At 35.6% G+C, this 21,440-nt stretch overlaps 1 protein-coding gene across 9 annotated transcripts in view; it reads left to right on the top strand.

Moving 5' to 3' along the window:
- PCDH7 (protocadherin 7) overlaps window positions 1-20,407 on the top strand; it is a 427,914-nt gene extending 407,507 nt beyond the window's left edge. For 7 of the 9 annotated variants that reach the window (XM_050791303.1, XM_050791300.1, XM_050791304.1 and 4 more), the window contains one exon: window positions 16,106-20,407. In XM_050791303.1, the coding sequence (XP_050647260.1) occupies window positions 16,106-16,482 (377 nt within the window). In that variant the 3' untranslated portion in view covers window positions 16,483-20,407. The remainder of the gene's footprint in view (window positions 1-16,105) is intronic. The other 2 variants (XM_050791309.1, XM_050791306.1) reach the window with 2 other exon arrangements.
- The last annotated feature ends 1,033 nt before the right edge of the window (window positions 20,408-21,440 follow it).

The following is a 21,440-nucleotide window of genomic DNA, read 5'->3' as shown; positions in this document are numbered from 1 at the left end:
ATCTGCTCACCTCAGCCTCTCAAGGTGCTGGGAATAAAGGCCTGAGCCACCTCACCCAGCCAATTTATTGAATGTGTGAATAAATGTAGTTTTGGAGGTTATACTACTACAATAGTGGGACCCATCTTTCTTAAGCCTGGAACCTTCATGCCAGTTTTGTGCAGTTAAGTCCATTTCTTCTTATTTCCTCTTCATCTTGAAATTTCCCCTGAGATTTTATGTCCTGCCATAGCACATCTCAATTCCACTAGTCCTTGGCTTATTTGCAGAACAGGGAAAGATGACAAGTTAGAAAGCAGAGATTGCCAGTTTTTTTCCATCTGATGATTCACTGTAGTATTCACAAAGTACCACCAAATGGCTAATACAGTTCACATAAATTTTAAGTGTGTCATTTAAAGGAAAACTCTCTTTAGTGATGATTTCTATTGCTAACAATACCTGTAGTTTTATCTGTTTGTTTCTGATAGAATTGATTTATTTGAATTGTATAAGACACCGGCCAATATACAAAGACCCGCGGAAATTAATTCCCTGCAGCCAGTCTTCTTTTCCTAAGAACTCCAGAATAACCAGTGAAGCGAATTCATTGCTCACATGGGAAAATCTGTTTGCACCATGAAACCTCCTTTCCTATGTGATACCCACTGCTGGCCAAGTCAAACCCGAAAATATTGGCAAAAACAAAAACAAAAAAAGAGAGACTTAAATAAAGAGCATGTGTGGCAGATGGTGGAGATGAATAGTTGATCATCACTGTCTGCTAGTCTCACTCACTGTACTCCCTTCAAATTGTTGCAGTACCATAATTTTGCCATGATTATCTATGAAATTATGTTGGCTGTTAGGCTCTGATTCATGCTTTTCTTAAGTCATCTACGGGAAAGATGACATTCTAATTGCACTCCTGATTTTTTTACACTATGAGTTTGTTAAGCGCAGACACGTTTAACTAAAGAAAAAGCCTAAATGTATGTAATTTGACATTGTGACAGATTAATACTTAGGCATTAGACCAGCAGTACAATTAGACAGCTTAAATGTGTCCTACATCTTAATGTCTATATGACTTTAAGAAGTCACATTAAATCCTCCTTTTTTAAAGGGTCTGTTGCCATTTTGTTGATTGAAATAAATGAAAGTCTACCAGAGGATTTAAGTGAATTAGGAGGAGGCTCATCACAATTACACCTAATTCTAGAAAATTGAAATCTAGGGAATTAAGTGTAAATTCAGAATAGCTCAAGGTAAGAAACTATATTTACAGTAGATTTCCTGAAGTGGTTATTGAGGATGTAACTATTATTCTTTGACTTATCTGAATTATTTTTAATAAGAATAAAACTTTAGTATCTGAAGTAATTTGAAATGACAGCTAAAAGTAAAATTTAAAATTCAGATGACATTGTGTGCATATTAAAATTATATTATGCTATAGTAAATGTCATAGGATAATATGCAGTTTACACAGAAATAGCCAAAATACACAAATTTCCATATAATATGGTTTAAATTATAGTGGCCTTCAAGCTTTTTTAGTGTGACTCAAAATAAGAATTCATTTTTCATAGTGATCAAGTACCTATATGTGTGTACATATATATGTGTGTCCGTGTGTGTGTGTATATATACACATATACATATGTATGCACATATATATGTATATATAGGTGTGTATATATATGTATGCACTTATACATATATACATATATATGTGTATACACACACACACATACACGGACACACGTGTAAAAGTCTAAAACAAAATATTCTTTAAGCAACCTGAACTTCGTATGAAGCTGGTTAGAGCTCCTTAAATGGGTTAGGTCACCATCTTATGGGTCATGGTGCTCGGTTGAAAAGCACTGATCTAAACTTCATGATTATACCCATTTTAAATGTATTCAGGTTACAACCACAAGGCAAATAAAATTTGTCAAACTGTATTAGGTTGGTACATTGCCTACAGTAGTTCCTATCACAATGCCCTCAGTTACAAGGATGGGAGAAGAGAGCCTTCTGCTGTTCATCTCCTCTATCAGAAACATTTCCTCTGTCTTTTGAAAATTTTCATCTATGGAATGAGCTATATGTGAGACAATAATAAATTTTATCTCCCAAGCTTATTCTTAAAAGACATGTATAACTGCCAACTAGAAGTCGTGACGACTCTAAAATAACTATAAAATAGCTATTATCCATAAGCAAGGAAGCTTAACAAATTAGTTTATGTGTATATCCTTGTGACCACTAAGTACAGAATTTTCCCATTGGACGTTTTCTTAGCAGCCTCTACTGACTCTACTGAGAGCACCCTACTCCCTAGCCTGGGTTCGAGGACTGCACTTTGTGTTACAAAACACATCCATGGATTATTCCAATCGACTATATTGTTCCGTTAGAAAGAATGTCTTAACTAAAAAGCTTATAAGACAGGTCCTAAAAGGGGATGAGGAGAGTGAGTGGTGTAGTTCATTCAGATCATCTAATACCAAACAACAAAGCAAAAGCTACATTGCTTTCTCACCTTGGCCAGTGACATTGCATTTAGGATTAACAGGTGTCTTGCTAATAATTATACCTGTGGCCATTGTGAAGGTAGACATAGTCATCAGGGATGACAGGTAATCTGTCTCCCTGCTGTATCCTTGATTCAACCTTTCAACAGGCCCTTAGTGAGCATGGAACTGGAATGGTCCTTGAATTCAGAGTATGTGCTTGAACAGCTTATCCTTACCCTGCCCATAGAGAGTAATACTTTACAGAAAAGGTCATATGAACAGGTAGCAGACTTCAATGCCAGACATTAAGTGCTAAGAAGAGGTAGGCATGGGATGAAGATCAAAGAGGCAATGAGGAATCAAAATTCCACAAGCTATCCAGAAGAAATCTTGAATGAGATGCCCTGGAACTTAGTTTTGAAGGACTCATGAGAGATAGATAACAAGTCAAGGAATAGCAGAAGAAACACATTAATATCATGAATACACTGAACAGCATGAAGCTTTCCAGAAATGATACCTACCTTAGGTCTGTGGAAGTGGCAAATGGGAACATGTGAGAATGGAAAGAGGTAAGAGTTCAGATCCAGAAGGCTCTTCTGTGCTAAAATAAGGGGTTTGTGATTTGTACTGAAGTTTATGGAGGAGAGTTTTAAACTAGGGACAGACTTGCTACTCTACTTACAATTTCTAAAATAATCATGAAATTATTTTTTTAAAAAATTTATGTATTATTATTTTATTATTATTTTTATTTATTCATTTTTTTTGAGAAGGAGTCTGGCTCTGTCTGCCAGGCTGGATTGGAGTGTAATGCTGCAGTCTCGGCTCACTGCAACTTCCACCTCCTGGGTTCAGGTGATTCTCCTGCCTCAGCTTCCTGAGTAGCTGAGATTACAGGTGCCACCATGCCCAGATAAATTTTGTATTTTTAGTAGAGACAGGGTTTCACCATGTTGGCCAGGCTGGTCTCAAACTCCTGACCTCAGGTGATCCACCTGCCTCGGCCTCCCAAAGTGCTGGGATTACAGGCATGAGCTACCATATCAGGCCATAATTTTTTTACTAGGTACAGTTTTCTGCTAATTACTAGGAGGGAAACAGGTTAAAGAAAATGACAACAAAAAATAAGTAATGAACAAATAGTAAACATCAGGAAGTCACAAAAATACCATAAATTCTACAAAGTATTCATTAGAATTGTGCCCTGGTACCTGACACTATTTCTTAGCTGTTACGTCAAATTCTCTTCTCTTCTTGGGAATTACATTACCCAAATTTAGAATGACTTAAAGTGATTCCTTTGATGATAAGGCCAGAGGCAGCTATCACTAAGGGGTAGAGAGAGGAAAATATGATCACCCAGAAAGGCGAGCTGTTTGTACTTTACTGAACAAAAGGAATTTGAGCTGTGTTGATTGATCATATACAAATAGCATGGACAATTGGATACTAGAGTGAAGTAGAATTTTCAAGAGTGCAAAATGAAAATTCTTTAGTGTATTCCAAAAAAATTAAGTACACATGACTCAACAGGAAATAAAAATCAGTTTTTCCACTCCATATCCTTTAATGGATGAAATATGGGTAGAAAGGACCAAATGCAGCAAGTCTGTGCTAACCCTACTGTAACCAGAGAAGCGGGAGTGTTTTCAAGGTTCCCATGGTAGCTGTAAACAATAACTACAAACTTACACAATGTCTTAAGTTTTAAGACAATGAAAATTTATTTTCTAAAAATTCTGTACATCAGAAGTCTGACATAAATCTGCCAGAGCGAAAATCAAAATCTCAGCAAGACTGCATTCCCTTTCTAGAGGCTCAAGGGGAGAATGGGCTTCCTCGCCTCTTCCAGTTTCTGGAGCATGCCTACATTCCTCTTCCATCTTCAAAGCTGGCAATGACAAGTGCAGTCTTTCTCACATCACTTTATTCTTACATGGACTTTTCTTCTGCCTCCCACTTCCACTTCTAAGAACCCCTGTAATTACAAAATGGCTCAGTCGGGTAATCCAGTATAATTTTCCTATGTTAAGGTTAGTTTATTAGCAACCATGGCAAAGCGAAATGAAGGTTTCAGATAGCAATGTCACCTGAAACTTTCATTCCCCTTTTGCATCTTACCTAACATACGCACAGTTCCACAGATTAGGATGCATACATTTTTGGAGGGGAACATTATTCTGCCTACCAAGAGAGGTTGTAAGAGTGAATGTGCAGAGCGGCTCCTGCCCCATCACAGGGAGCACTGAGACTGCCTCTGAATGCATGCAGCCCGAGAAGGCATAATATAGGCATGAGGGAGATCTCCAGAGCTTGCTTTTCCAAGTCTCCCAGGCTCCCAGGGAGGTTTAACAGTGAGATTTTGCCACTCTCCAAAGTAATAGGGAGTAAGTAAAGGAAAACATTTCAATGAGCAGGGAAAATCAATGAAGTAAACTGATCCAGTGTTGCTTCATTGGTTTCTTCCCCTTTTTATCTGATCATTGAGTTTTGTTTTCTGGTCACCAGAGATCATTTTCTTCCTTTTCTTTTTATTTACCTGCTGTGCACTCCTGAGCTCTTCAATACTCTTTTGCTCCTAATTGTGATTGTCAATATTACTTTCAACTGATCAGCTGATTGATCCGAGTAAGGAGCCAGCATTTCAAATGTTTAAAACGCTTCCCATGAATAGTTTTTCAGCTCCTACCCAAAGCTCTCAGAGCCTCATCTCTAAACAGTATTTCGGAACTCAATGTTTGCTGGAAACCTTCCTCAGAGGTTGAAATTTTTGTCTTTCTCTCAAATCACAATCACTAATGAAATTCTATTTCTACACAGCTTGTTATTTAAAAAGTAGTTCCAATCCAATAAGCTTTTCTGTGTGATTTCTGAAATGTTTCAATAGGCAATCCCAAGCAAAGAGTTTGAGAATCTGATTTGAATATATTATATTTGAATATTGTTTGAAAATAGCCATGTTATTAGAATAACTGTAGAGTTTCTCAGGATCACTACAGCAAAGAAAAATACATGGGTGTCATAATATTTGTTACATTAAAAAAATTAGGATTACTTCAGTAAATCTAAATTGCTGTGATTTGCCCCTGTGCCAAAAGTAATCACCTTTCAATTCTACTTCAAATATGATTTGAGCTTTAAGGTGGTTCATTTTAGATTTTCACATAAAATAATAAATAGAAAATAACACATAGAAATACCTCATATCACATGATGTCTACTGCAGTGATACTTTCTTCCTTAAGACATCCCCTACTACTGAATTAATTCTATTTAACATATTTGTACTCATTAAGTATTTTAATAAGAACTACTTATTGCAGAGGCTATTCTCATTTACTTTTAGAAATACTTTATCGTGAAGAAAAGAGAGTTTAAGAAAATATCTATTACATTTTTTTCAGTTCTCATTTTTCCCCCATCTTTTTATTTGTATAAAAGTATATGTCATGGGGGATTGTAAAGATAAAATGAGCACTTCCTTCAACATTACAACCCAAAGGTGATATTCTCATAGTTAATGGAGGCTTTATGTACTATTTTTAAAGTAAACATCCATTCCTGAAGGCAATATTAATACTTATCATAGAATATACATTCTACAACTTTATCATCAATAATAAACATTTAGTTTATAATCCAGTTACGGAACGAATGAGTAAAAAGATCACACTGCCTCATGATAATTACCTAGTTATGATGTAAAACTTTGACAATTTGAGACCATTAAAATGAAGTGGCTCTAAATTGATACTTACAACTCTTTTAGTACCACATCAATAGACTTTCTAGTAAAATCATTGTAAAGTAGCTAACAAATTCTGTTAACTTATAAACAGCACCCATTTGCATCATTATTGTTCTTTTTTGGACTTTTATGATAACAAGAACTGATTTTCCTTCTTATAATAAATAAACATAAAGATTCAGTTGCTGGCAATTCAAGACACTGGTTTGAAGCAAATGTTGAACATGGATTTTCATAAAGAAGACAAGGTTTTTCAGGTTGGTGATCAGCAATCAGTTAAATCCACTGGCAAGAATCAATTTTCTTTTTAAACAGAATCTTGAAAATTGTTAGAATTTTTGGATTTGGGCCTCCGAAGAACTAACTTAAAATATTAACATAATCAGGCCTCTTTTCTTCTAAATATGCGTTTTATAATTTGTTTTAAATCTTTGTGTCACTGAATGGCAGTTTATTTACCACATGTAATTTATACTTTCTGAGGATAGGTGTTGAATTTTTAAACATTTTTAACTTTGATTCTAACTCAATGAGGAAAAAAAAGTCTAGGTGTACAAATACACTGTCTTTTTCTCATTCACCAGGATGTTGGAACTATTCTGAGACTCTAATTCAGGTATCTTGAATCCCACAGAAACTGCATGCAAAGTTTGGTGGGTACATATTTGCATTTATGCGGGGAGACAGTACTTTTAATTATTAAATTATTAAATTAATTTATTAAAGTATATAATTCCCGAGCAAGTAATTTTGAACATAAGAAAAGTCAAGAGACTAGAAGAAAAATTATGAAAGCTACGATTATTTCAGTGAAAAAATAAGCATGAATGACCAAGAGTTGGGTCTATTCTTAGTGGGATAATCTATTGGTTATTGTGGAATATATGCCCCTGTGTGTTCCTGGGTTTTATAAATTCTGTTTATCTGTGGCAGAGAATCCTCTCGTTCGCAGCACTTGTTTCCTCTCTTTCCACCCTGCTCCTTCACACGAGAACCTCTGCTGTCTCTAACTCAGCATGGGTAAAGAGAAGAACCAAAGTAAAGCCACATCTCTGATGTGCATAAATTGATCGCTCCCAAGCAGTCCTCACACATTTTTCTGCTGTAGTGCAGTTTTCATGTGCCAACCAGCAGATTCATGTTTGAGTTGATTCAGCAAGACTGCTTGAGATGTGACATGCAGAATCTCCACTCTATATAATAATGCCGCATTCAGAATGACAGTGGTCTGAGCCTAAAGGCAGTAAATGCTTCTTGAGATACATTCAATTGCTGTTTGAGTTTAGCCTAAGGTACGGAGAAAAGTTGCTGATGCTTTCAAACATGTTTAAACATTTTAATATTGTCCTGGCATGTCAGCTTGAACTAGAACACTCCTAGGTATAATGCAGTGAAATCCTGTCATTAAAGGACCAGAATTTCTAAAGGTTTAGATAGTAGCCCTCTACTTGAACTTCTTAATTAAATGTGTTTAAAATATCTCTGAAAATGTTCTGTTATAAGCGTTGTACTTGCAGTGGCATTGGTCAGTCTATTAACCATGATAAGGAGATATAAAAGAAGTAGAATGGGCCAGGCACAGTGACTCACGCCTGTAATCCTAGCACTTTGGAAGGCCGAGGTGGGGGGATCACGAGGTCAGGAGATCGAGACCATCCTGGCCAACATGATGAAACCCCGTCTCTACTAAAAACACAGAAATTAGCTGGGTGTGGTGGTACATCCCTGTAATCCCAACTACTCAGGAGGCTGAAGCGGGAGAACTGCTAGAACCTGGGAGGCGGAGGTTGCAGTGAGCTGAGATTGTGCCACTGCACTCCAGCCTGGTGACAGAGCTAGACTCCATCTCAAAAAATAAAAAACAAACAACCATAAAAGAAGTAGAACGTGTTGTTGATAGATCCTGGGCTATTGTTTGGAACAGTTAATTTTTTGCAAATACCATAATATACTTATGATAATTATTTTAGTGGCCTATTGCTTTGCCGATGAACTATTTCCTCGAAACAAACAAACACACAAACATAACTTTGTGGCTTCAAACAACAAAGATCGATTACTTCTCACACTTCTGTGCATTGACTATGTGGTTTCTCATGTTCTGCCTGGCTCACTCATATGGCTGCATTCACCTGGCAAACTGACTAGGCTAGACTTCGCTGGGTCAGCTGGGTCTCTCTCTCAAGTGGGGTCCCATCTGCAAAGAGGCTAGACCATGCTTTCTCTCAGGATGGTGATCCCAGATTTCCAAAGGTGAATGCAAAATTGTGACCTCTTAATAGCTGGGCTGAAAGTAGAACAGTATCACTTCTGCCACATTCTGGTGGTCAACAGTAGTCCAGCTTCAAGGGGTGCAGAATCGACGTAAGAGTAGTAAGGTCACATTCCAAAGTGGGTATGTGTAGGGAGATTGGAAGAATTTCATGTCTTTACATCAGAAAATCTTCATAGCTCATGCTGAATGGCTTATTTTTTAAAATTATTTTTGATGTATGATGCATTTTAGGTATTTACCCTGTGTTTAGGTTGTCTTGTCCTGATTTTCAATTTTTTATTCTTAAAATAATTTTTGCTAATTTTGACCCATCTTTTAATGGAGCTGCTCCTTGTACTGCCCATGCAAGCAAAGCAAGATAGCATGTTGGCAATCTAATATCTTAGGGGCAAGTTTCAAGTGAAATGGTTAATTGTGAGGTTGATCTGTGAGGTTGTAAAGATAACTCCAAATAATACATCATTTGCCCTTGAATTTTGAGCAACCATGGCACATACTGAATAAATCTTATTTGGCAAACTCCTAATAGAAAAGGAGTATTAGGAGGATGACTAATGTAGCGTAACCAGGATCCAGTGGCCAGCATATTTCTCTAGATAGATAGTAGCTCTGTGTATCACAGACTCTATCAGCACAAATCCATTAGCACTACTAGAAAAGTAACTGGAAATAGGTACCCATTTGCTTGACAATTGCTATTTATTCCATAATAAATTATCTGAAACCCTTGGGGCCAGATACATCTCAAAATTTAGAATCCTTCATATGTTATAAGATGTTATATGTTATGCATGTGTCATATATTATTTTAAAAATCTAAAAGAGTCTAAGGCCATGCTTTTAATTAAAGACATTATTTCTATAGTAAAACATATGAATATTCACATTATGTGAGACAAAAAAGATGAAAATAGCCTTGCACTAATTCATATCAGATTTGTTGTAAACTTATGAAGGGGAAAAAAAACCACTTTTGATTTCCTAAGATTTTTTGGAGACGGAATTTGGATTAGGGATTGTGCACCTGAAGCAGGTAATATTTATTGAGGGCTTACTGTGTGTCAAGAATTATTATAGGTACTTTACATACATTAACATATTCAATTCTCACAGTAATTCTAAGAAATTAATACATTCTTAAACATTTATTACACAGATGAGGAAACTAGAATCAAGGAACTTGTCCACGTTCATACAGCTGTGAAGTGACAAAGTTAGAATGTGAATCTAGATCACAGTCTATGAGCCTATTCTCTTAAACAATATCCTTTTTATTCCTGGAAGACTTCAAAGAGGGAAAAATCTCTACCTCCTTAAATCTCTCCAGCGTCTTTGACCTACTATTTACTGAACACCTACACGGCAGCCAGGACCGTATTACGAGCTGTATAGACATTAACTCTTTTCTCCCACAATAAATGGGGGAGTAGGTATTACTATCTCACATATAAGGAACTTGAAGCTCAGAAAAATTATGTCAGAAGTCACACAGCTTCTAAGTAGTTGAGCCTGGAATCACATTGAGCAGTATTGGGACTGTAAATCTCCTGCTCTTTTTAAAAGTTCATTGGTCTTTGCAGGAAGGGCCCAGGAATGGAACAGATGATGCTACAGCAAGGACTGATTGATTAGCTGGTCTTCCTATACTCTTCTAATTTGGTTAAATAAAGTGATTCTGTAATAAGTTAAAACACTCTTTGGGGATCTTAATGGTCTTTTTGTGGCCAGAGTGACACTTACTTGCACAACTATAAATTTATCCTCTTCCAGAAAGTGATCCTACATTTAGAGGATCACAAACTGCTGGTCTGAGTCAGTGGTTCCCGCCCTGACCGTGAACTGTGCTGTGTTTGCCTGTCTCGTCTTCCTCAATTCCCCAAACAGGCAAAAGGCAGGGATCTTTTAGTTATTTGTCAAGTCCAACTCACTTGTGCATCTTTTGGATCTTGTCTCCTCACCTCCAATCTTTATTCACTATGATAATAATTATCCAAAAAATATTTTGGTTAACCAACATTTATTTATTTTTTTCTCAGCCCTATCATATAAAATGAAAGTAAACAATTTTCTAACAGCTGTTTTAAAATAAAGCACTTATTTAATCATTTGAGTAAAGAGATACTTTCATTTGGACTAATGATAGTGAAAGGAATGTTAAAACATCTGTTGTAAAGCATTTTTCACTGATCTTTTATTTTTCTTGTCTACCCTTTTGTAAAACTTTTCATAAGTCAAGCAAATTTCACTAGAATTTAAGTGTGCTTCTAGAAAAAATGTCTTTGTGTAGAGAGAAGTCAAGAAACGTGGAAAGAAAACCAAACACTTTAAAAAGGAAAAAAGGAAAAGGTTCCTACATGTGATTTTGTTTTGTGTTGTTTTGTTAATTTGGCTCTAAAGGAGGGAAATATCAGGCCAGGCACAGTAGCTCACGCCTATAATCTCAGCAATTTGGCAGGTTGAGGAGGGCAGATCACGAGATCAGGAGTTCGAGACCAGCCTGGCCCCCATGGCCAAACCTCATCTCTACTAAAAATACAAAAATTAGCCAGGTTTGGTGGTGCACACCTGTAGTGCCAGCTACTCAGGAGGCTGAGGCACGAGAATCGCCTGAACCCAGGAGGCAGAGGTTGCAATGAGCCAAGATCGTGCCACTACACTCCAGCCTGGGTAACGAAGCGAGACCCTCCTCAAAAAATAAAATAAAACAAAATAAATAAAAAGAAGAAAATATGTATTCTTTTGCAGATTTTGTCGAGTAATGTTAGTCATATGCTAGAGCTTGATGTTAATGAACAAATTGGAGAAATGATTTGGACATCTGGGAAGTCCATACCTTGACTTAACAATCCATTTATCTCATGTGGTTAGCAAATCAAATAATGTGTGAATTAAACAAATAAATGATACATACAGTTTTACATATCTGATCTTTAAGAAAACTCATGGGAAATATTTTAAAGCTAAATATAACATTTTCATACTTTCTCTCAGTCAATACAAAGATCCATGTATCGCCAGCCCCAAGCCAAGGACCTGGAGTAGAGTGAGTGTCTGGGATTCTGGCAGGATGCAAAACTCAGCATACTTAAAATCCTTCCTGGTGCAGAACTGTCTTCAAGTCTTATTGAGTCTAGTGTGCTCTCCTATAACAATGATGCCTCTAATGGGTTCTGAATTGTGTAAGGCAGCTTCTGGAAACATGAAATTCCTCTCTAAACCTGGGCTTTCCTTGTTATTTCTAATGATTCTATCTATTATCTATCTGTCACTTCTTGTTGAGGTCATTGTAACAGCATCTAGCAGCATCTGCCCACCACCCATCCATCTACCCTGCCTAGTAAAAACAAAAATACTCTGTTTCTGAGAGATAATCTGACGTCTTAGGGAGACATATAATTTTCCCCACTTTCCGAAATATGTAGTTTTAGGGAAGTTGTGTCATTCTTTTCACTAAGTATTAAAATTTGTGACTCTGTGGCATCTATTTCCTGTGCTACTCAGATGTTTTTTCTGTTTTTCTGCAGACTGTAGCTTGTTCTGATGGTTATGAGTAGCAGTAATTGACCTCTAAATAACTCAGCTGTTATATTTTAAGAAGAAGCAATGTGTTGTGGTGGGAAAACAGTAAATTGAAAGTCAAAACACTTATTCTTTGGCTTCAGCTTTCTCTTAGCTTGGACCCCTTTGCTGTTCCATCCTCCTTGCTATATGATTGAGGTGCTAAATTAAAGAGATGAACTTCATGTGGGAAGTACTTCATGTGTTATGAATTGTTCTAACATCGTTTGCTAGTATGATGGCTTAAAAACTGTCTACTTTCTCCCAGCACTTTGGGAGACTGAGGCAGGTGGATCATTTGATGTCAGAAGTTCAAGACCAGCCTGGCCAACATGGTGAAACCCTGTTGTATTTTGAAACAATACAAAAGTTCGCCAGGTGGTAGTGGTGCGCGCCTTAACTGCAGCTACTCAGGAGGCTGAGGCAGGAGAATCGCTTGAGCCTGAGAGGCAGAGGTTGAGGTGAGGCAAGATTGCACCACTGCACTCCAGTCTGGGCAACAGAGTAAGATCCTGTCTCAAAAAAAAAAAAAAAAAAAAAAAGGAAAAGAAAAAACTGTCTACTTTCAAGAGGGACATTAACCTTATGTCTAGGAAAGGATCTTAACTTTCTAATATGATGCAATGATTCTAGGAAATAATATAACTTGATTAAAATGGAAACCTCTGCAAGGAATGTTAAGCAAGAATGGGATTTGATGGATACTATTTTTTTACTTCCAGTCTTCTCAAGGTTTGATAAGATTGATGGGGTGTGGGGGCATTGAGAAATACAGAAACAAACAAAAAAAATCTCTAAAGAACTGGCTTTATTGTGGAAAATGCTTACAGAGAATATTATTTTCTTTTCCTACTGTCCATTTGTATTGATTTACTCAATGCCAGTTAAGATTTGTGATCAGGTGTCTTCCATCTTCACTGAGATCAAAATTTAAAAGAACAGTACTAAAGCATAAAAGAATATTCTTAGATGTTAGAAAACAAATCCTTCAGTGAAAGACTAAGAAGAGTTACTAATTGTGAAAGGTTTTCCTTTATAATGCCACAAAAAATAGGACAGTTTAAAAGTATGCCTTTTATGGAAAGAAGAAAGAATTGCGTTTGATGATTCTCTAAGATCCTGCAGAAATTTTGTGTTGAAAAAAATTCATAATATATGCATGCGTAATTAAAATAAGAAAATATGTAAACAAAGAAAAATACTTTTCTACTCATGCCCTTCTTTAATAAGTTGCTTCGTAATACAGATTGCATTTGTTAATCATTGGTATTTCTTTTGAAGATTCACTTTAGTCAACCAAATTGGAAGTTTTGATTACTTGTGATGAATCTCTTATAGCCCTTCTTGATTATTTTTCTAAATTTGATGACAAACACTGCAACATGTCTCAGCCAATTAGGCTTGTCAACTTCCACTGTGGTCCCCAATCAAGTGTTTTACTTTGGAAATGACAGGAGATCCTTATTAAAAATCATGCTTCTTGGGTAGAGATGTGGCAGCTTGCATGCATATGATGGCAGAGAAGACAAGCTGCCTTTCATTAAAAGCAGTAGAGGAAATCAATTTTGGCAGAAAATACTCCGGACTATGAAGTAAAGACTGAAGAAAAGAACTGAAGAGCATCTCACCTATAACTGATTGGAGATTCAGTCAATCTATTTAATAAATGAGTATAATCTCTTATGAGCTGTAGGTAGTTTAGGTACACAAGTTAAAAAGTAAGAAGACTCATTTGAGCAAGAATATAGAATTACAAGCTGTTTATAAATGCATCTCAAACAAGAGGAAAACAAGTGCAAAGGAATTTCAAACTCAAAACACAAATTAATCCCTGAAAAGCAGCCACCTGTATAAGTCATTGTGTAAGTGAACTGACATACTGTGTGAGACATAAATGTGGAGAGATGATTGGAGATAATTCTGGGTCATTTCTGCAGGGAATGACAATCACATTCATATATTTTTTTTTCTATTTCAGAAGGTAATTTCCTGATTATTTTCCCATGCCCTTGCTATTCACTATCATAAGAAAAGAGGAACAATTTGAATTTGTTGAAGCAGTGGGAAAAAAGGGAAATATTTTGAGTAAAAAGCAGACCTGATTTTACACTTTGCATTTCTATCCTTTTTTTTCCCCCTGTTCAAAGCATTTAGGTCAGGTTTAAAAAAAAAAAAAAAAAAGTATCCCAAGATAGGAAATATTCTCAAAGAACTTGCAGTTTATTCATTTAAACCAACTAGATTACCAAAAGTATTAATAAAATTTGCCAATAATTCGATTTTTACAATGCATGTGAAATACTTATTTGAGAAACAGACACTTTAGGGTAAAAAAACAATGAGTGGGAAAGTACTTTGTTATTTTGATGAAAAAATTAAGAGAATCTGCTCACTTAGAAGTCAAATGGCAGCATGGGCAACTGGAGTAAATAATTAACCTTATATTTTACCTACAGGAAAGGGTCAGATAATTCTAGATTTCCTGTGTAGGACACTAGAATTTCCGTGTGAACGCTTAGTCAAGGGCATAAAAATCCCAGGACACTGTTTCAATAATCGATGGGCCGACAAATGTCAATAGCTCAGTTACCCATCGTTGAAGGAAAAAATGACAAACATTAGTGGAGAGCCTTCATTTAGGAGATTTAGCCGAGTAAAATGTCTAAAATATCCTATACAAATGTTAAACTACAGGGGATGGTGTGTGGAAGCAAAAGCAGAAAGTGTACATATCTTGGGAATAATTTAAATAACTTCCTCTTCTATTTTAAATGAATCTATGGATTGTGCATATGCACATCTCACTGATTCCACTGGTTACAAATATATTTTCAGAGGTCAAATTTGGCAGTCTTTAAGTCCCAAGCCTTATAATAAAATGATACCATGTGACAATAACTGGAATGCAGTCATATTATGTTCTTTTGTTTGGCAATGAAAAACAATAAAACATTTTAAATAAAACCCTCCAGGTTACTATCTCAGAACCTATTGAAGTAGAGCAGGTTTTTCTCTCTCCCATTCTCTCTTTCTCAAACAAAGTCTGTAAAAACATTTTTAATATTTAGAAAAGACATAACCATTCTCCAAAGACAGACACATGCTTTCAATTATACATACAGGTAATTATTAACTGTCATCTTTAATCTTGTTTCCTAAGAATTCTTTGGACATGTTTAGCCTTTCAGAAGTAAAAGTCATTTCCCATTCCATTGGATAGTACCATTAATTAGGAGTACATGCTAGTTAATCCAAAGTTTAGTAACTTGCCTATATTCACCCAGTACATTACATTCAGATAATATGGCCCATGCATTTTGATGTGAACACATCAGCACACATTAGGTCATTTGGCATGGTGGGGTGGGGGGTGGTGAGGGGATATGGGCTAGGGTGGGCAGATGTGTGATATTGCTAGTATGCTTATACCTATAACTACTGGTTCCTTGCTTTTTACTTTTTACCACATAATGTGCTGTCAATTTGGTTCTACTTATGAGTCACCCCATGTCTTAGAATGTATTTTAAATATAAGGTTTTGCATATTTGCATTCTATGAATAATGTATAAGCAGGAAGAAATTCAATTGGCAAAAGCACACCACTTCTGGGATAATTTATAAATCCAGAAAATTGTCTATTTGGATTTAATAATTTTTCTTATGGATGTGGAAAATATTAACACCCACACAAATTTACCTGTGTATTTAGAGCTTCTAATTGAGAATATCCTCATGTCCCTGTCCTGTAACAAACACACATATATCTGTTTCATCTACACACTTAAATGTATCATTTTGTCTACTTTCCTATTCTATAATGTGGGATGTCTTTGCAAAACCTTATCTTTCATGCACATGAGATTAAAGACTGTCCTGTGGAATGATGAGCTAGAGGGTGTTGGGAAATGAGAAATAAGATGGTAAGGAATATATTTATATATTTCCTCCAATTTCATATAGATCAGGGGAGCCTGTTGAGGAGTGTCAAATCCTAATGGCTTATTCTCCTTGGATTTCAGACTCAAGGCCTCTTCCAGATGTAGCCCTGACTGGGAAGTGCACTCGTGAGTGTGATGAGTATGGCCACTCAGACTCCTGCTGGATGCCAGTCCGCACTTCTCCAGAGAGGAAGAAGAGCCAGCCTAAACTCTCCACTTTCATGCCTGTTGATGAACGAGGAAGCCAGGAAAAGTTGGCCAATGGGGAGGCCGCCATCATGGGTGACCGCAACAGAAACCTCCTGAACAAAAAGTTGACCTCATCCTATGAGACCTTCAGTGCAGCTAGTTTCAGCAAAAATGAGGAAGCCAACCCTGAGGATATTCCCCTTACAAAAACAGGGGAATATAAGCCATCTCCTGTCAATACTCTCACTAGAAGAGAAGTTTACCTGTAGGCTATAAAGGAGCAACAGCAAAGTTCTTTACATGTATGAAAAGGAGAATAAGGGGCAAAAAAACCTTACAAAGCAAAACGTTTAATCACAAAGAGGGGGCTACCAAAGAGACAAAGCTTTGCCTGCCACTTCTGCCTCCAGATCAGGCCTTTAGTGATACTGTTAGCCTGATTCTACTGTACAATGTAGAAACCATCCTTGTTACTTGCATGTCTAACCCCTTCACTGATTCCCAACACTCACTTTCTCTTCCCCACCCCTCTCCAAAAAAAAAAAAAAAGAAGAAAAGAAAAAAAAAGGGGGGATAGTTGCAAGTTTCTTCCACAGTAACTGTACGAAGCCTGATTAGCAGAACACAACACACTCTCATTATCCCTAAGCTGAAGCATGATTTTAGTCACTTTGATTTTGTTCGAGTGTCATCCGGCTGGTCAAAAATAAGCAGGGCAGATAAAATGTATTTCAGACATACCATCAGAATATGGTTTATCACCATCAAAGGCAATCCTCTGAAAGTGATAGAGTCCCTCTAAAGGTACAGTCCTTAGAAAGAGGGACTATATTAAAAAGCATTTTGGGAAGATCAAAGCTTTAATATTCCAACAAAGACTAAGAGCAAAACAATACTCAGTGGGTGATTGCAGTCCTAAATTGGCATATGTTGTTATTTTCAGGTTAAGAGCATCAACTTCAATTCCATACCTTCACCAAATATTCTCAGTATACACGCAGTCATGATTACATGTATCAATTTCACTAATTATGACTTAAAAAATTATATATATGTTTTCAGAAAAAGACCGCGATTATTAACTAACTTGAACAATTGTATCATCCAAAGGCCAAAGATCATATGGCAGATCAGGGAAATCATGAAGTTGATTTGGTCTCGACGTGGAAAATCATTAAGCAACAAAAGCAACTGAACCCATGTATGCACAGAAACAATCAGACACTAGTTCATTTTATAGTGCCCAGTAAAATGTTCCTTCTTTTAAAATGGATTTTATTTGAAAGCTCAGAAAATGAAAACTAATGAGATATATTTTTGGTATTATAATAGGCAATTGGTTGAGGTTCAAGTTTAGTTTCAGGTAATATTATCAGGGAAGATTCCATGTTTTAAAATAGTATTTATGGGTCATGGGTAGGTTAAGAAAGATGCATTGCCATATAGACTTGTTAGTTAAGTCCACAATGATCATTTTAGAATCCAGGCTATGCTTGCTGCTCTTTTTATCCACATTTTAAATTACAATTGCATTTTTTTACTTATTCAGTGCACACTTTCATGCACCCCAAGTGCATTAATTTTGACTTGTGTGCAGTATAGAAATATTTTGAGACTAACAACATTGAAACAAGGTGACACCCTAGTTGACTTTACCACTAATGTGATTTGAACATTATTTAATCTACGTTTTAAACAAATCTAGACTGAACATGAAAGAAAGGAGTTTTGGGCAATGACATTTTTCACAGGATGTATATCTCAAAGGTAAAAGCAGAGTTTTTCCAGTGCAATAAGAAGAAACAGAATATGCAGACTTTGAGCTACTGGCTCCATGGAGGATAACCTAATATGGCTGAATATTGAGCTGGGACATTCAGAGGAAAGTGACAATCCATGGACAGAATAGGGTATAACAGGTGTGAGGAGAACAAACTCTCATCACTGAATGTTTGTAAGCTGGTTAAGGCATAGCCTTGATGGCTCTCTAGCAAACTGTAGAAACAATGTAGCTTTGGGTAGTTTCATGCTTTGCAGAATTTCTTAGACTATAAAGTGACACAGCCTGGAATATAGGTTAATAATTCACTATAGGTCCTCAAAATACTTTGAAAACCACTTCTCTGTTTGGTGGGGTACTCTTTGGGGGTCATTTCCTCATGCTCTTTCTTAAATGGAGTTTTCATTTTGATGTTAGTTTATGTATAATAGGTAGGATGCAAAAAGATATGTAATTGAAACAAAAAACATTGGACTAAAATATCAGTAATTGAACATGTTTATGTTTGATTATTATTTACACTATGGAAAGATGCAATTCTAGTACTTTGTTAGGAAACTGCATTAAAGCAGTTCTGCCTTGTATAATCTGTAAGTACCTATTAAGACAAAATACTTCTAAAGATACTTATGAAATGTATACATATTTTTTCTTGCACGTTACAAAGAAAATACTCAATTGCATAACACAGATGTTTGACAAACTTTTTTTTTAATGCATTTCTTTCTTTCATGAGACATTGAAACCACTGATAGCTCATTTCACTCTATCTTAAACCCTTCTCTTGTCTATAAAACTAATACGGGTCACACCGGACCTTCGGATTAATTGGATCCACATTTCCAATGATGTTTGCACCCCATTCAAGATAGCCATGCCATTGTCATTTAACTCGTGAACCTCTCTTTAGAACTAAAATGGGTGTGAAAGAACAAAATTCAGTGTACTGTAAGTATTCACAGTAATTCTAGTAGAATTAGCTATCATAACATGTTTATTATATAATGAGCTGGCATGACACAGAAATATATTTTGTGTTTGTATGACTTTTATTTTGAATAGGTTAAATCTGGTGCCACTCCATATATAGAGTGCTTTTGAAAAAAATCAATAAAAAGAAACAAAAAAAATAAATAAATGAGTGAATGCAAAATAAGCAACTGTGCCTTTTATACCTGTTGTTACGGTAAAAAAACGGTTGTTGGGTTTGGACAATGAGGGGAAATGGGCTATTCCCAACTTTTTTGATCCTGTATATTTGTCCATGTTTATTTTCTGAAAATAATAAATAATATATTAAAAATTTGCCTTCTGACAAACTCAGATAATGGACCAGTCTTAAATATTGTTATGTCATAAAGCAAAATTAAGGCAGTAATATGGGCTGCTTAAATCTGACTAGAAGATGAAAGCTTTTATTGTAAGTGTAACACAGAGATACTATCAGGAGTGAAATCAGTCCATAAATATTGATTTAGAATTTTATTCTTTATTTCTTTTTTGTTGTGTTTCTTTTAGCTACAGTTTCATTTTGGTTGTACAGGATATAAACCATATTTGTTTTCTGTACACAAGATTCTCAAGTGAATTTTGCATGCATTATACATTAGGACACATTTATAAATTAATGAGTAACTATATAAATTTATGTGTATTAAAATGTCTGTAGCTTCAGTCTAAAATCTACTGCTTTTTCTGAATCTCCAGATATCATTTCTGTATGGTTTCTGACTGGCCTGCTGCCTGAGTTTCAGAAAACAAAGGAGGCATTATTTTTATGGGAAGAGGAACTAAGATGGTACTGAAGATGTCTGACTAAAACACTACCCTAGGAAGCTGTCTTGTAGGAAAAAGAATAAAACACACAGACCAGAAAAAACTGTCAAGAATCAAACAGCCATCCAAAAATAGTCATGAGAAATCTAAAGACCTAAATAATCTTAGGTATATGCTATCAATGATAAAATAAGAAAATGTGTCCTTAAGCAAAAAAAAAAAAAAAAAAATGAGGATGATCATGAATATAGTAAAGCTTGTTAGTTGTGACCTAGGTGAAGATACAATGATAACATCTGGAGGAAGGCATCATTTGTTCAGCTACCTAGGGTTTACTTTCAGACTTTTCCTACATTTAAAGCACTTGCATTCAGTGTGGTACGATCTGTTTGTAATGTTAATCATTGCCTATTGTTCTGCTACTTGGATGTTGATAGTGAAGCAGAGAACAATTTATCATCGTTTATTATGAGTCACTATGCACGCAACTATGCTTAACATGGCGAAATGTATTAAACACTCGTCCAACTATTTATGAAATACTTTACATAATTTAATTTGCTTTTGTACAGTTTTATGTAAATAAATTGCTTGTCATTTTTGTCTCTGCAAATTAAAATATAACATGGTCAAATGGTTTCACACTTGTAAGTGTACTTCTCTGTTGACAGGTAATTCAGTTTTGATTGGATGAAAAGTGAATGGATGCATGTACCAGTTTGATTTAAGATGGTTTGATTCCTTATAAATTAAGACACAGCAAGGAAGCTAATGTGGCAGCAATTGTTGATTTAGGGGGGATTATGCATAACTGTCACATTACTTTGCCTCATAATGAAAAAGAACTCGGATCCTTAAGTTTCATCAAAATAATTCCTGAGACATTTACCTAGCTAGCTTATTATCTTAAAGTGTATGGCAGAAAAAGGAACTTACCATCGTTAATATGAAGATTGATTTATTTTCAGAGGCATCTACAGAAATTTCACATTTAAGACAAAAGTAATCCTAAGTCAAAATGTGTCTTTGTTTAGAAAATACACGTTTTTAATCTAAATTAATAATAAATACAAAAAAGTTATAGACTTTAAAAAATCATGTGAAATATAGAGAAAATAAAGGAAAAAATACAATTTTTACTTTGATTACTTATTTTTTCTTTAAGGGACTTTCTCGACTTTTTACATTTTTTCTATATTTTATTATCTATTTTTAATCATTCCACTTACTATTTGTTATAAAATTACGTCCCTATTATAGTTATCTTCTTTATTTATTAAATTGGCATCTATTTGAGTAAGCACCTTCTCTTCTTCAATCTCTCAGTCATGGCCTTTTTTCCAACTCAGAGACTTAAAAGAGAAAGAAAATACTTTCTGTATGTTCTAACAGATTGCTTGGAATTTCTGTCCCATCTCACAACAGCAATGCTAAAATCTACCAATGCGAAAAAACATTCTAAAGATCTTTGCCTGTGGCTTCTCTACGGGGTTTTTTCCCCTTTCTTATGTGAAAATTTAATATATTTTATTTATATTAGATGACGTATACTTTCTTGAATCAAAGATATCTTTGTAAATTGAGTTTGACTGGCAGCCTTTCTTCTCTAAAGAAGGAATTAGGGTGAAGTATGGTGAGAAAATCTACTTCAAGTTGGAACGGGGTGAAGAA

This window comes from Macaca thibetana, chromosome 5, assembly GCF_024542745.1.
Source record: "Macaca thibetana thibetana isolate TM-01 chromosome 5, ASM2454274v1, whole genome shotgun sequence".
Classification (NCBI taxonomy): Eukaryota; Metazoa; Chordata; class Mammalia; order Primates; family Cercopithecidae; genus Macaca; species Macaca thibetana.
Note: the sequence above shows the minus strand (reverse complement) of the source record. Positions and strands in the feature narration are given on the sequence as shown.